General features: G+C 40.2%; 1 protein-coding gene across 1 annotated transcript; it reads right to left on the reverse strand.

The window, feature by feature from the left end:
- Positions 1-5,755: 5,755 nt before the first annotated feature.
- Positions 5,756-15,436, reverse strand: LOC109407648 (GDP-Man:Man(3)GlcNAc(2)-PP-Dol alpha-1,2-mannosyltransferase). Its single transcript, XM_019680801.4, has 3 exons — positions 15,211-15,436; positions 13,946-15,139; positions 5,756-6,257 (listed from the first exon to the last, which is right to left on the reverse strand). Exons 1-3 carry the CDS (start codon positions 15,228-15,230, stop codon positions 6,017-6,019), a joined length of 1,455 nt encoding a protein of 484 aa, XP_019536346.1. The 5' UTR covers positions 15,231-15,436; the 3' UTR covers positions 5,756-6,016.
- Between the last annotated feature and the right edge of the window lie 587 nt (positions 15,437-16,023).

The raw sequence follows: 16,023 nt of genomic DNA on the forward strand, positions 1-16,023 counted from the left end.
GGTTTCATACAAGCGTTACGGAGGGGGGAGGGGGGTCGAAAAATGTCGATTTTAGCGTTACGTAATAAATGGATGCTGCCTTATGATAATCTTAGGTTTATTTGCCTGAGTGCAGTATATCCACACTGAGCGAAAAATTCACTTAAAATCCATTGAAAATCTTAAGTAGATTTTTTCCATCTAACTAAACTTTTGAAACTTAAATTATTTGTTAGTAAAAAATTTCCACTGGAAAATTCCAATAAAATTTAAGAGAAATTTTTCAATACCGGATTATATGAAATTTAAATGAATTTTCAGTATGAATGCATTGGATTTTGGAAATTATTTTATTAACTTAGGTCTAATAGACATTCCAAAAATTTGGTAGTTCTCCGTAACACCGGAGTTCACCAAATAATTCCCTTGAGGAAAAAGAGTCTTGAGAGATATTAGAACAAGTTGTGATCATCACACTCATACATGGTTCGTTAGTGATGGGTGACAATTTCACGCTTCTTTTTTTCATACATTCGACTGCAGTAAAATCCACTACAAAACCACATTCATTTTACGATGCAATACAATGGAAAAATTTCAATTGCTTTTCTTTGGAGTTTTACTAAGTTTTCAAACGGGTTTCACTCAAGTCATGTAAACTCACTGAAAAATTCATTTTCGAAAGGTTACTTGACTTTTTATAGTGAAATTAAAATGTTTTTTCCTCTCAGTGCAGTGCGATGGTGTTTCATCCTTTATGCGAGTTCAATAGCGATCTTGGAAGTCCAATGTAGCTACAATGGCAAAATCCACAACCGTGACCTCCTGATGTCCTCCCGGAGCGATCTGGCTCGAAGGACCAAAATAATGTCGGAAGCTCCCTTCGTCCAAGCCCCAACATCAACTGGGAGTGTGGTTGCCCTCGTAAGGACCAGTATGTAATTCCAATGGAGTGTGAGGGGGGGGGGGAGGCTTGCTACGGACCCGTTCCGGCCGGGCTCTATGCTCCTTAGCACAAGTCTTCTTATAGAAAAGTCCAATAACTCTGCATTTTACACCAACACTTAACATATAATGTTTGAGAACTATTTACAACAGACTACATTTTATTCGCACCACCGACGAAAACACACTAACATGATACAGTTTGCTCAGTCACCTTTTATAGATGACTGATAGTACGATAGACGAGTGCATCGCCCGCTGAAAGTTCACTCGGGCAGCGAATTTTGACACCACAGCGGGGTCGACTCTCAACAACTTCTACCCAGCTATAAATTTGTTTAATTTATTGTATCTAGTTTTCGCGATGAAGTTACAAAAATATGGGCTTGTTCATTAACTATATGCATATGCATTACTTTAAATGAAAATTCATGTAAGAAATCAAAAGAAAATGTTATCAGCGCATTTTGGTGATGCATCTCTGAGTAGAAGTTGTTGAGAGTCGACCCCGCTGTGCTGTTAAAAAATTTCAGGCTCAGTGAACTCAATGTTCATCGGTGCACTCGTCTATTGATGACACAAAATAGATAGAAAATAATAGAATGAACGCGCTGCGCTGCATGCTACAGGGAGCCCAACGTATACGGTTAGGGAAGATTCAAATATTACGTCCATCATTTTTTGGGATTTCTAGACCCCCCCTCCCCCCTCTGTCACGCTATTTTCCTATACCTTATACACGTACTGTCACACTTTTCTAGACCCCCCCCCTCCCCCAAATATTGGACGTAATTTTTGAACGTTCCCTTAGGCTGACAAAACTATCGTACAATAGACAGCGCAGCTTGTTGTATCAATGAGCAGTTTCTCACACGCTTCGCAGTGACAACCCAGACAACCAGTCATCGTATAAGATGTTGCATAAGATGATAAAGTGGAGGCCATATGCGTGCATGCCTCTGTTTAGGCGCATGTAAAATGTACGCATATCACCTCCACTTTAACATCATATGCATACAACATCTTATACGATGACTGCGGTTGTCTGGGAACTACTCGATTCTTTTTTTCATACATTCGGGTGCAGTGAAATCCATTTGAAAACAAAATACAATTTACAATACAATACCGTGCAAAATTTTAAATAGCTTTTTTTCGAGTTTCACTGCTTGCAAGTGGGTTTCACTTGATTCATGTGAACTCACTGAAAAAATAATTTTCGAATCGTTACTTGACTTTTTCTAGGGAAATTGAAATGTAATTTCCTCTCAGTGCATGACGAGGTTGTCAGTGTGATGCTTTGGCGGAGTAAGTTGCCTTAATCGTGAGTCCGTAGTCGGCGTCGGTGGTGTAGTGGTAAGCATGGTAGCCTCTCACCGCAGTCAGTCGGGGTTCAGTCCCCGTCGACGCCGATGGGATTTTCTGAGATCCCTCCGGATAGGAAGTAAAGCCGTAGGTCCCGGCCCATGTGTTAATGGGTTCAATTTGTAGAGTCCCAGGTGTGGTGGCTGTCTATAGCTGAGGCGTGCAATGGTTATACCGTCCTTTTTACGTGTTGGTCTAAAGTTGATAAATTCCTCGTTTCTGCAATGCAAATCTACAATTCCATCAGATATGCTCTGAGCCATTTTACGAAGTGACAACAATGTTGATGATGATATTAGTTTTCACGGGTTATTGGACGTTACCTCCTGTCAAAATTCATTCATTAAATCGGCTCGTAAAATGGACTATTGTAGCAGACAAAATGCTGAATGGAGAAGCATGGTAGGGTAGAGCGAGGCAAGATGGGCACCCTAAGGATCACGTTGAGTTTATTGAAAGTTAACACAATTTTTCAAAGTACCTCTCAATAGTTCTTTTCTATATCATGTTTTCTACCACCCATAAACATGGCAGGGTTCAAAATTTACAATAAGGATAATTTATTTTATGGTCAGTTTAAACATGCTGCGGAGCAAGACGAGCACTTCATTAAAATCAAAATATTTTAATTATAATTTGGCTATACAGTGATTGAAATAGTAAATCTTGTTTAGGGGCTGTCCATTATTTACGTAAGGGTTAATGGAGGGAGGGGGGGGTTTGAAAAATCTTACGAGTCATATAAAAATATTTTGGGTTTCACACAAAAAATCTTACAAAGGGGGGGGGGGGGGGTGGGGGTGTTAAAAAATCGCGAAAATTGCCTTACGTAATAAATGGACAGCCCCTTATGGCTATGGTATCACGTTCTAAAATGATCGGTTTTTTTTCGATTATTAAAAAAATGGCGGTTTTATAATAAAGAATCGCGCCACTTGGGCGGTGGCTTCTATATTCGTCTGTTTTCCACTATAACTCAGTCAAATTTGAACCAATTGACACAACTTTTATGGTGAGATAGGTATAGTATCTACCCGCGTACAACATTTCAAGTCAATTGGTTCAAAATTGACTGAGTTATAGTGGGAACAGACGAATATAGAAGCCACCGCCCAAGTGGCGCGATACTCTACTTTATACAAAATGACCCGAAAAGCAATGAACAATTATGATTTCTTATAAGAAAATGCTAAAAATCCATGCTATTCACCAATTTGGCGATATTTTTCAATTCGTTCGTTATGAGGTACCTTTTATCAGGTTTACAAACAGGATGAACTTTATTCTAACGGATTATAAAGTTGTTTGGAAAAAAAATCATCATAAAAGTAGTAAAACAGACGGGTGCTCATCTTGCCCCGGGAGGCCATCTTGCCCCGCCCTACCCTAGATAATTCTACCAAGCGAGATCATCAGGAATCCGACATATTAACAGTAACATACATAATCGTATCGCACCAACTGTTTCAACTTTTATTAAACAGCGTTAATTAAATCGATAGCTAGTAATTTTACTACCTAACTCGAACAATAAGTTGCTCAATTAAATTCAATATTCAATTCGACAAAACACGATACGATCGAAACTTTTTGTCAATCGCCCATCATTCTCATCCAACCAACAACGGTTGCCGCTGGCTGGCTGGCGGGTCATGATGACCGGTCAACCCCCACCCGAATGGGGCAGAGCGGAAGGACTAACGATAGGTAGATTGAATTCACTCAGCAAATGAATCCAGTAGGTAACTTTACCTTTTACCTGCTCCTTGCTGGAATCGACGCGCATTGAACTTTCGCGAACAACTACTATCGATAACCACCTCTTCCTGTGAAGCTTCTGGTTCGCTTTTAATTGCATTTCAGCACTTGCTTGCTGCATGCAGCGGAAAGTTTTTGAGGGTACCTTTCTCTACCATTCGTTCGTACAGTGGTCTAGACTCTAGAGTCGTTTTTTTGCGTTAAATTATTCAAATATTGAGTACAAGTACCAGAGGAATTTCAAATTTTTTGAACTGTTGTAAATTTGAGCCAACAATATGGAGTCCCCCTGAAAAGACCTACACGGGATTCCATATTTTTCGTCCAAATTTCTTCTTCTTCTTCTTTATGGCTCGACGTTCCCACTGGGACTTGGCCTGCCTCGCTTCAACTTAGTGTTCTTTGAGCACTTCCACAGTTATTAATTGAAGGGCTTTCTTTGCCTGCCATTGCATGAATTTGTATATTGTGAGGCACGTACAATGATACACTATGCCCAGCGAGTCGAGAAAATTGTCTCGACCGGAACGGGAATCGAACCCGCCGTCTCCGGATTGGCGATCCATAGCCTTAATCACTAGGCTAACTGGAGACCCTTGGTTCAAATTTATAATAGTTAAAAAATAATAATTAAAATACTAAAATTTAGTCCACCTGTTTCCCTCCGGAGTTGCCTTTCACCTGCGTTTCACCTGGGATATTTCTAGGAATTCCATCTCAGATATTTCTGGGCGATCCACAAAACAAATTTTCATCACAAATATCTACAAGAACTCCACCTGGGGTTCCTCCAAGGGTTTTACCAGTGACTATTCCAAGTGTTGTATCTGGGATTACCTGGGATTATCTGGGAGTTCTAATGAAGTTCTCGGAGAAACTCCTAAAGTAATTCTAGCAAGATTTCTTAGGAAAGATACTAAAAAAAATTGTAAGAATTTCTTTGAAAAAAAGGAAGAGGATGAGGAACTAAAGGAACTGATGGGGAGATCCCCAAAATGATTCCCTGAGGATCACGTAAAGAAATTATCGGATGAGTTCCTGAATAAATTTCTTTGGAAACTCCTGCAGAAACCCCGGTGACAGTTTTGAAGAATCTTTCAAAGGAATACCCTGAATAAATTTCTCAAAGTATTCCGGCAAAAAAACTTCTTTAGAAGGTTGAAGTTTTACTCCTAAAGTAGTTTTCGGAAACTCTTCGGAAGCTCATGGATATTCAGAGGAACTTTCGAAGGAAATCCCAGTGGCAGTCCTCAAATAACTCCAATAGAAACTCCTCAATGAATTGCCGAAGGAACTCCTTGAATAGTTTTGTAAAGGAACTGCTTGACGTATTATAAAGGGAAGGTCGAAATTAAATCCCAAGGGACCTTTAGCATTGCCAGTCCACACTTACACACTCATAAAAGATGAACAACAGGCATATTTTTGCAGTAGCACCTCCCCCGCTAAATTGTCAGGATTCGAAATGTCAAAATTTGGAATAGAATGCAACCGCTGAAAGCGATCTTATACAAGAGTTGAAGCATCATCCGGTTTAATGTGCTCCTCGGAACTGCATCAGCAATATTCCCTTTCCAGACCACTGTTATTTCAATATTGACAGTTACTTGTGACCCTCACCATTGATTTCGGAGGTGAGCAGTGAGATGTCGACCACAGGAGGAATTAGTTTGAATGAGGATAGCGCAAAAAACTTCCGTTACACTAATTGTATTACAGTAAATGATTTAAACTGCTTCGGGAGAAGTTTATTCGATCTTGTTTTTTTCTCACATTGGTTTTCTAGGATGATGGTTGTTGTACAGTAGTTTGGCTTAGAGGTAAATGTAAGTCAATTGATTCAAGAATATCCGAACAAAGATCTACTGATTATACTTGAGACACCTTGGAAAGCGTACGGCGTGCAACTTTTACGCTAAAATCTATAAATCTTAAATATTTACAAAATAAATCCGAGATCTTTAATCATCTAGCGAAATTCTTTGTCATCCAGTATGGGGGAAATGGCTCGGAGGAATCCATTTTCGAACTCCTTTTCGGAGAAACGGTCCACCGAAGCACGGGCCGCTTCGCGAATCTTGTTATTGTAGTCCCGGCTGTTGTACAGAATCGTTGCAATGCATCGGGCGTAATCGTAGGCATCGATTGCCAAGTAACCGTTTTGGCTTCCTTCTGAGGTTTCCACAATGTCCATTAGGGGGCCGCCAGATCTAAAAAAAAAATAAAGGAAATGGAGGATAAAATATGGCAGTCAAGTGATCGATTAGTGGTTCCTTTAGTATTTATGATCAATGATAGCAATGATCAATGCTAGCAAAGAAATGCTTGCTAGCGTGGTTCAAAAAAAAATCGTTTGCATTAGTAACCAGATTCTATACCTTCTCCCAAAATTTGAGCTTATTTGGTTGAAAATTGAGACTGCACAAGCCCTTCAAAGTTTGTATGGGAATTACTATGGGAAAACGATGTTTTTCATTCAATCGAGCGTAGTATTTTCCCAAGTGCCCTAGAGCATTAGTTGACCTTTGGTACTTATAGGTTACTCTATCAGCTACAACTTTGCCGAAGACCGCTTCCAAATCGCACGCCTTATTAATTAGTTACCGATTTTTATCCAGAATCGAAATCTTCACTCATGATGGTTAAACTAATCGGTGGGCATCACTGCATTTTGCAGTGAAACATAGAGGTAGGCGGGGCATAATGAGCAGCCTAAGCATTTTGCCACCAATTCCAGTAAATTAAATGCAACCAATGTGTAATTTTAACGTTCAATCCCCATTTGAACCTTAACTGACAAAAGCTAATCGTTGAAATTCCGAATAAAGTTATAAATGTTGTAGAATTTTATGTTTTTAAAAACGTACAAAATCGCGAATTGCGTTTTAGGGGTGGGGCATAACGAGCACCCTAGGTGGGGCAGGATGATCAATATCAGTTTTGTACACAATCAAATGCTAATTGACTATTCTTGTCAATGATAAAGCATACCGGCAACAATCAATGAGAATTTGAAGGGATTACGGGGTTTATTTGTAGGGAACTGTGGGGTTTCAATGAGTCTACTATTGAGGAATTTTTAAACGGTGATAATTTACAGATACTGATTTTTTCAAGTTAATAAATTGAAAGTTACAAACAAAACCTTACTATATTTCATTTTCATTTTCATTTTGCAGCATTTGGTGGGGCAATGAGAGCGCAAGTCAGTCCAAAGCCGATGATAAGGAGGGGTAATGGCTGAATAGTCTTTGCTGACCACATAAACGCCATAGGATAGGAAAAGGGTATTTTGGTGTGGGATTGGGGTGTTGGTACAGACTTGACAATATCAATGCTATTCAGATGCAAAATAATTTTAAGGCTCAATAGTGAATCGCATACCTTCCAAAACCAAAAAACAATAATCCACAAAATACCAAACAAGTCAAAGAAAGCAAATGCGCCCGATTGTTTATTTTGTCAATTATAACAAACGGAAACTTCTACCCTCTCCGACTCGCCAGTCCCGGAAAAAAATGTCCCTTCAGTTCTGGAAAATATATTATCCCCAATTAAGTCTTTAATCGAATTGTCCGCGTGGTCTTGTAGTACCCCTGCTAGGTAAGAACTAGTCATTGCCATACATATTAAATGCTAGACATGACCCCATGGATAGCATTTGCATATGTAAAAGCTTTGCTGATGTGACTTTCCTATTAGGCAATTCTCTCATCACATGTTTGTCTTCAAAACCTTGTCAAGCTTAGAAAATTGGAGTTAATAAACAATACATTACAAGGTTCGAATTCCCATAGAATGAGATCATTCATTCGCACTACAACACCATAGGAGATAATATCACATTGGCTGATTACAGTACATGCGAAAAATCTCCCTTTTCCCCCTATCCGCAACCCTGGGACGCGCCCTGTTGGATTTCGAAAGCCTCGGAGAATATTACAAACCTTCAATAGCATTCCCACACACTAACCCACATTGCCCATTCAGGTGTCTGACTGGGCCTATTACCCTCCCTCAGTTTGTAATATTCTCACCAACTTGGAATTATATTTTCCCGGCACATAAATGACTTCGACAAATGTTCGATATACTATGCAGCATCATGATCAGTAAAACAATATCAGATGACTTGAAGATCTGATTTTTACAGAATTGTTTGCCATTGATTACATTCAGCTATTCCAATCATTACTGTAAAGCACATCGACCACATGCCTGAAATCAAAGCTTTCTGGAAGATATAATCCAAGCCCAGGGCTTAGAAAACGACATGGATATTATTGATAAAATATTTGGAACGATGGCAGAGCCAGAGCTACACACCCACCTAATACGCGGAATGGCAAAGGTCGAACTGGTGGCGCATGTGGCTCAACTCTCTGCTAGGGTAAAGTCGGTAAAGCTCGCCAATAGAGTTAATAAACTATAGAGGACGAATGTCGCTGACGTCGCTACCGAAACATCTCTTGCTGGCGAAGATAGGCCGGGCTATAAATGTCAAAGCGAAAAAGTATGCAGTTTGACAGATAGATACCCGACATGTTTCCGAACGAGAACAAAGGGAACAGCAGCGACATTCGTCCTCTATAGTTTCTTAACTCTATTAGCTCGCCCCTCTTTTAAAATATAGAAATAGATTATTTGAGCTACAATTTCGCAACCATAAATATTTCTAACATCTACAATCAAACTAAGATTGATGCGCTAAAAAAATAACGTATAAACGAAATTGACGCAGTTTATCTGCAAGAGAAATTCATCCGTACAATTGGCAGGTTAGGGCACGGCCAGAGTGGATGCGTCACGCGACGCGACGCGAATTTCCCATACGATTTGACAGCTCCTTACTACACAAGTTTACAAAATAAAACGAAAGTCGTGAACTTCTGTCAACGACCAAAATTTTTGTAGGTTAAACAGTTTTTGAGTTTTAGCTCAATATCGAGTTTTGCAACTTTTCAAAATATGTAATTTACTAAAATTCAAATATATTGCGTTTTGTTCAACCAATTTTAAATCTTTTTCCATAAATTAAAAGCTGAATACAATACCATTCGATCATCTGAATACAGGTTTTGCGTCAGATTAATGAAATTCAAGATATTGGCGAGTTTTAGGGACGATCTTCTTAAATTTTAGCAAAATACCCAAAAATTTTGGAAGAATTGTATTTTTTTTTCAATAAGAGAAAACCAACATAAAAATTCTTTCTCGACGTTTATTTGACATATCATATGTGTGCGAGTTACAGTAGAAATTTCAATCGGAGCATTGATTACGGAGAATGAGATGTTTGAAGTGAGCGACTTTGCTTAAAAATAGAACAAAAATCGATTTCAAATCATCAACCTTGTATGGAAAGTCGAAAAAATTTCCGCTCTACTGTAACTTTTTTTCATTCGCGTTTTCGAACTCAGGGCATGATCCTACACCAAAAATGATCATCAGCTTACCGAGTTCAACAATGCTGTAAACTAGTGTTATTGATTGTTATTCCTTTGCGTGCAAATTTCCGCGCCGCGCCGCGTGACGCACCCACTCTGGCCGGCACCTTATTACAATATAGAGTTCAACATTGACAATAGGAATGAGCCATTTTACGAAGTGATGATGATGATATTGCTTTTCACGGGTTATTGGACGCTATATCCTGTCAAAATTCATTCATAAAAACGGCTCGTAAAATGGACTATAGGGGCGTCGCAATTGCTTATAAGCCTATTGTCGAATACATGTCATGTCAGAAATCTTTGGATGGTAGACGGATAACGATAACATTGAACAATGGGGTCACACTGTGCAATATTTATGCACCGACAGGAACTCAAAATAGAACATCTCGAGAAGACTTCTTCAATTTAACATGTGCATACTACCTCCGCAACTGTACAGGACCTATCATTATAGTGGGTGATTTTGATTCTGTGGTAAATCCCAAAGACGCAACTGAAGCTACCCCGCGGAGTCATATGACGTCAAGGATCATGAACTCATTGTTTCTTCGCCGTTATGACACGGTTTTCACTTTTATGCGTGCTGGGTCTTGCTCCAGGTTAGACCGTTTTCTTATATCTCGAAATCCTCAGCAGCTTGGCAGAGGACAATTAGTCATTCAGTTACCTGCTTTACCGATAATAAAGCAGTAATAATGCAAATAGTTCTACCCATTACTGGCCCTCTTATCGTGAGGGGTCTCTGGAGGCTTAATCCCCATGTTTTGGATGACGAGGATACACTCTATCGGTTTCGAGACAGATGGAATTACCTAGTACGGCAGAGACCACATTTTCGTTCCTGGTCGGTAAGGTGGTTGGATGTTACAAAACCTAAAGTGGCTTCCTTTCTGCGATGGCGTAATTCTCTCCAGCTTCGAGACTTCCAGATTACTATGAACCATTTGCATGGCGAACTTACATGAACATATGACCTGAATGGTAACAACCCAACGCAACTGACACGAATCAACCGGATCAACAGCATTATGCTTCTGAAATAACGTGAGTCTTCTAGCAATTGGCGGCAACTAAAGGAAACATACCTGGCAGGAGAACCAACTTCTCTGTTTCACCTTTATGACAAGAATCAAAACCGTTCCAAGACCTTAAAATCCGAAATAGATGATGGAGGGAATACCATCAACGATAGCAATCTGATAGAGCAATGCGTGGTCACATACTTCCAAGATCTGTTTCTGTAGTGACAGATGTTTAAATCCTGCTTTCGGATAATCTGATGATACCCTCAGGCTGGGTACTCAATGGAGTACCTAAGTGAGTTCTAAGTTTAAGAGATCTGATGTAATCTGAAGAAAAGAATAAAAGAGTATGTTTTAGACCGCGCACACGAACGATCGTATTATTACCATCTCTGTGGATATCTTAATAGAAGAAACTCCATTATTGCTATCGTTTTATAGAATATAACAGTTTCAAGAAAACATGCAGCATCAGGCGACAACATGCACCTTCCTCCCGTCATCGTGCATACCTAATAATAATGCAGCAAACAAAAAGCTGATAGATCCACTTGAAGCCGACGAAATTCGCCGTTGCAACAAATCCAGCTATTAGGAAATTGCCAGGAGAGGATGGACTCCGAAAGGAATTCTACATGAAATATTGGGACATTATTGGTCGTGAGGTCATGTTTGTCTTGAACGAAATGATTCGCGATCCAAATATTGATTCCTGAATGATGAACGAAATTGTCATTCTGGCTAAGAAGAAAGGTACTTCTAAAACAATCAGTGCTTATCGTCCAATCACGCTCCTAAACTTCGACTACAAGGTTCTGACTAGAGTTTTGAAACATAGAATGGCCCCGCTTTTGCAATTTGTTCTATCCAAACTCCAAAAATGTTCAAACGGAAAGCGAAATATCTTCGAAGCTACTAGAGCAAAATACTAGACACAATCTCCTCTCTCAAGCATTCAAAGAAATCCTCGCTGTTAGTGTCTTTCGACCTCAATCATGCATTTGACAGGGTGAAGCCAAGTTTTCTTCTACAAACCATGTATCGTATGAAGTTCAATGAACAATTCATAGAACTTCTCCGAAGAGTTATGAGCAACTCTTCCTCAAGAGTGCTTATCAACGGTAAACTGTCAAGGGCATTCAAAATCAACTGTTCGGTAAGACAATGAGATTCACTCAGTATGTTCCTCTGTATACATGCAACCTCCTCTCCTCTCTTCTTGGCGTAACGTCCTCACTGGGACAAAGCCTGCTTCTCAGCTTAGTGTTCTATGAACACTTCCACAGTTATTAACTGAGAGCTTCCTCTGCCAATGACCATTTTGCATGTGTATATCGTGTGGCAGGCACGAAGATACTCTATGCTCAAGGAAGTCAAGGAAATTTCCTTTACGAAAAGATCCTGGACCAACCGGGAATCGAACCCGTCACCCTCAGCATGGTCATGCTGAATACCCGTGCGTTTACCGCCTTGGCTATATGGGCCCCTCATGCAACCTCTGATAGACAAAATTGTGGACTCTGGATGTGCTGGCAATGGGCTGAACGTGTACGCAGACGACATCAGCATCTTCGTTCCTGATATGGGAACATTACAACGTGTAGTACAGATAATAATGGATTAAGCAATGAGGCTCTGTAACACCACAGCTCATCGAGAATATACTCTGAACTATTAGCGGAAAACGATCCTGCTGTACTGAGTGTAAATCAAAATTGCCGATGGAAGCTAATCTTCAAGAACATAGCAGATCACCGTATTGACTCGCATTCGTAGGTACACGGCGATCCACGGGAAGATAAGCCATAACGAATTGTCCTTTAAACAAAGACGTTGCAACTCCCCTCTTTGTGAACATTGTACAGGAGTTGTTGAAACAATTGAACACAAACTCTTTTCGTGTTGTTTATCAAAACCAGTTTGGATTTTTCTAAAGTCAATTATTGCAACGTTAAAACCATCTCTTCTAAATAAAAATCATAACTACTTTCTTTCCCCTGAATTAAGAGGCATACCATCCAGCGATACACTCAAAATCAAAGAACTATTTGCTAAATTTGTTTATTTCATATCTAATACTTCAACAGAGAATAATAATGTAAATAATTTTAAGCTGGAATTGTAATTTTTACAAACTTGTACTTTATTAAATCAAACACTAGTATATAAAAAAGCGGAAACTCTGCACGTGGAACTGCAGATTTCTCAACTTCATCAGGAGTACCCGCATACTTGCCAATGTACTGAATCTTAATATCATACCGATAATCATACTATCTACCAGAGCTGCAGAAACACACGCGAACTGGGAACAGCTTTTATAGTGATGGCCGATATGCAAAGGTTCGTGATCGGTTAGCACCCGATCAACGAAAGAATGTGTAAATTAAGGCCGCACAGACGGCGTGTAATGTTTCCTATCTTTCATCTCTTTCTAACAATTTTCCACACGATTTTGAAGATGTAAATATCAATTTCCACTGCACTGACGTAGCTGAAACTTTAGTCGATTGTGCACCGCAAGTGAGCAAATGAACGATCAAATTTCTAGCCAATAATATGAAGTAGAAGTTGAGATTTGCATCTTACTAACAGAGTAATGGCAGACGATTCAACCACCGTCCCTTCCGGCCATAAGAATCAAGGACCAGTGCTTTAGCTTCAGCACCTACGGCTACGACTCATCGATTTCGGCGCCTCGAAAAACATGGCCATACCTAGCATCTTTCTCCAACACAGGCTTCCCTATACACCTGGAGATCACCACAGTAGTCAGAATTCCAAATCGACCACGTTCTGATTGACGGACGGCACTTCTCCGACATTATCGAAGTCAGGACCTATCATGGGACTAACGACTCTGATCACTACCTGGTGATGGTAAAAATGCGCCAAAAATTTTCCGTAATTAACCCTTTCCTTTCCACGACTTTGTACGACTTTTTCTATGCCAAGAAATCGTTTCCCAAGAAAGTGCTTGAACAAAAGTTAATGCAAATTGGCCAAATTTTTGGAAATCATCGAAAAACAAAAAATAGTTGTAAATCAATAGTATTTTGATTGTTTATCAATAGTTCCACTATTGAAACAAGTAGTTGGGAGTTGGATTTACCTAATGAGATTACAACATGGATTACAATCACATTCTAAAAACTATTGCATCATATTCATCTGATTTCGTTTGTCTCGAGTTCGTCGAAAATCGATGGTGCTATAGAGCAACTATGGGAAGTAGAGGGTTAACAGCATACGATACCGACGGCCGCCAAAGATATTTCCCATAAAAGACTGATCATTAATTAGAGAAGATTTAGGCCAAATAATAGTGTCTAAGTCTAAACAAAAATCAATAATCAATAAAAATATTTCTGGGATAACTTGCTTGGAATTTTGAGTTATCTTTTCATTGGTTTCACTCACCTGTTCGCCACCATGATCAACCCTGCTGCCATACAATCGACCACACTAATTCCAAAGTGTTCATTCCACATGGCATGCAGTCCAATAGTAGCCACCTGGTAGCACTGAATCAACTCCTGATACGAAACGTTCACCCTGAATTCCACCGAGTTCTCCAGCGACAGGTGCTTGGCAAAGTCCTGCATATTCTTCACCCGTTCTCGGTCCTCTTCGCCACGACACGATCCGACGATGACCAAACGCAGCCGATTCCACAACGCTTCGTCCTTATTGAGCAGTGTTCTCAACTCATACATGGCCTGCAGTTGCAAGGGATGATCTTTTTCCGGACGGAACTGTCCGACTGATAGGATGATGATTTTGTCGTGGGCACTGGCCAACGATTGGAGTTTCTTCAGATGGGAGACCTCACACGGAGGGTATACCCGATGGGTCTTGTACGGTACGTCCCAAAGGGAAATAATGTGGTTCTCTGTCCAACTAGAATTTACCATGACCGTATCGGCACACCGTCCAACCATTCCGTAGATTTTTGAGAAAATCCTGTAGTAGACAATTTTGATCCACGTCGCAAACGGATTCTTGGCCACGTACCCTCGGTTGTTGAAAGTGTTGACGTGGTTTTGCACCCTTCTCAGCATGTCGGTGCTGATCGTTGGATAATGCGTGTAGCAACCGATTTTGCATCCCCCGATGTACGAGAATATCGGATACGTGAAAGCGTACCCCATCGTATCAATGAAGATGTCCGGTTGCAAATTCAACAGTGCTTCCATTGCCAGAACCATCGATCCCAGACTTTGACCCAACAAGGTAAAGTACGGGTATCGATTTGCTTCAACCCAGTTGCGCTTCTTCAAGTACACAAACTGGACTCTCTTCCGGTCCAAGTTGATATTGAAAGTCCTCTCTGCTTTGTCCAAAATCTCCTTTGGCGTTGCCTCCAAGTCCCCAGTGTAAACAAACAGCTTGATCCCATCGTACTTATTCTGCAGGGCTTTCACGGCGCACCACAACACTCGTTCTCCGCCGCCCCCGGCATTGCAGTACGGATGAAACAGGGCCACATACTTGTCATTATCGTTATTGGACCGGCGCTTGTTCTTCTGACTTTTAATCAACTGACGAAGCAACAGGAACACCGTCAGCAGCCCAATCAGCAAGAACGAACCGATGAACAACGCCACGTAGATCCTGCAATTCGAAAACAATCAATCCCATTGTTTTCCATATCTGGAAGAAAATTATTTCTAAATATAACTTACAAACTGCACATGCAAAACATTGCGAAATATTCCTTTTATACGTCGCCCATCAATCACTAAACATCGCACTTTCACGTAACGTAACTATTGATTTTTCCTAACTTCCTCCGGATGTCCTACGTCGCTGGGGCTAGGAGAAAATTTTCGTTCTGAAAAGACCGACGACGACGGTGGAAGGATGGATTGTTTATACTTTGCCGCTGACTGCCGCACTGTGATTATGATGCGATGCAATCCGTGACAGATGTTGGATTTTGACGTGGAATGCGAAACAGCGGAACAAAACAAACGACTTGAAAGTTTACGTCGGATAATGGAACTTGGCATACAAGCATACCTTCTTTTTAACACACACAGAAAATTTCAACTCAATAAATAAGTTTCTTTTCTCATCGGTTCTTCCATGCAGGGCCTAACTAACATTGTCGATTTCTCTTCATCGATCCTCTCTTTGTGTTAAATATTACAGAATGTGTATTGAGTTTTCCAAAGATTTTTTGGTTGAAATATTGTGCGGGTACGGTTCGGAACGTTCGTGCCTCGAACACTTCCGTGTGTTGATAGTTCATCGATTGATTTTCGCCGAAAAACCAATCGATGAACTACCAGCACATCAAATCGCGGCGATTAAAACAATAATAACAACTCGAACACTTCCAAAAATCGTCCGTTTTTGCCTTCACACCTTTCACCACATAAACGAAGTCAGGCCAAACATGTCTAAAGGTCCTATCTGCAAAAAAAGGCTCTCTTTGATTTCCCTCTTTTTCGGTAATATCTCAGCTGTTTATTTGTATTATGATTGTCTCCTTG

This window comes from Aedes albopictus, chromosome 3 (assembly GCF_035046485.1).
Source record: "Aedes albopictus strain Foshan chromosome 3, AalbF5, whole genome shotgun sequence".
Taxonomy (NCBI): Eukaryota; Metazoa; Arthropoda; class Insecta; order Diptera; family Culicidae; genus Aedes; species Aedes albopictus.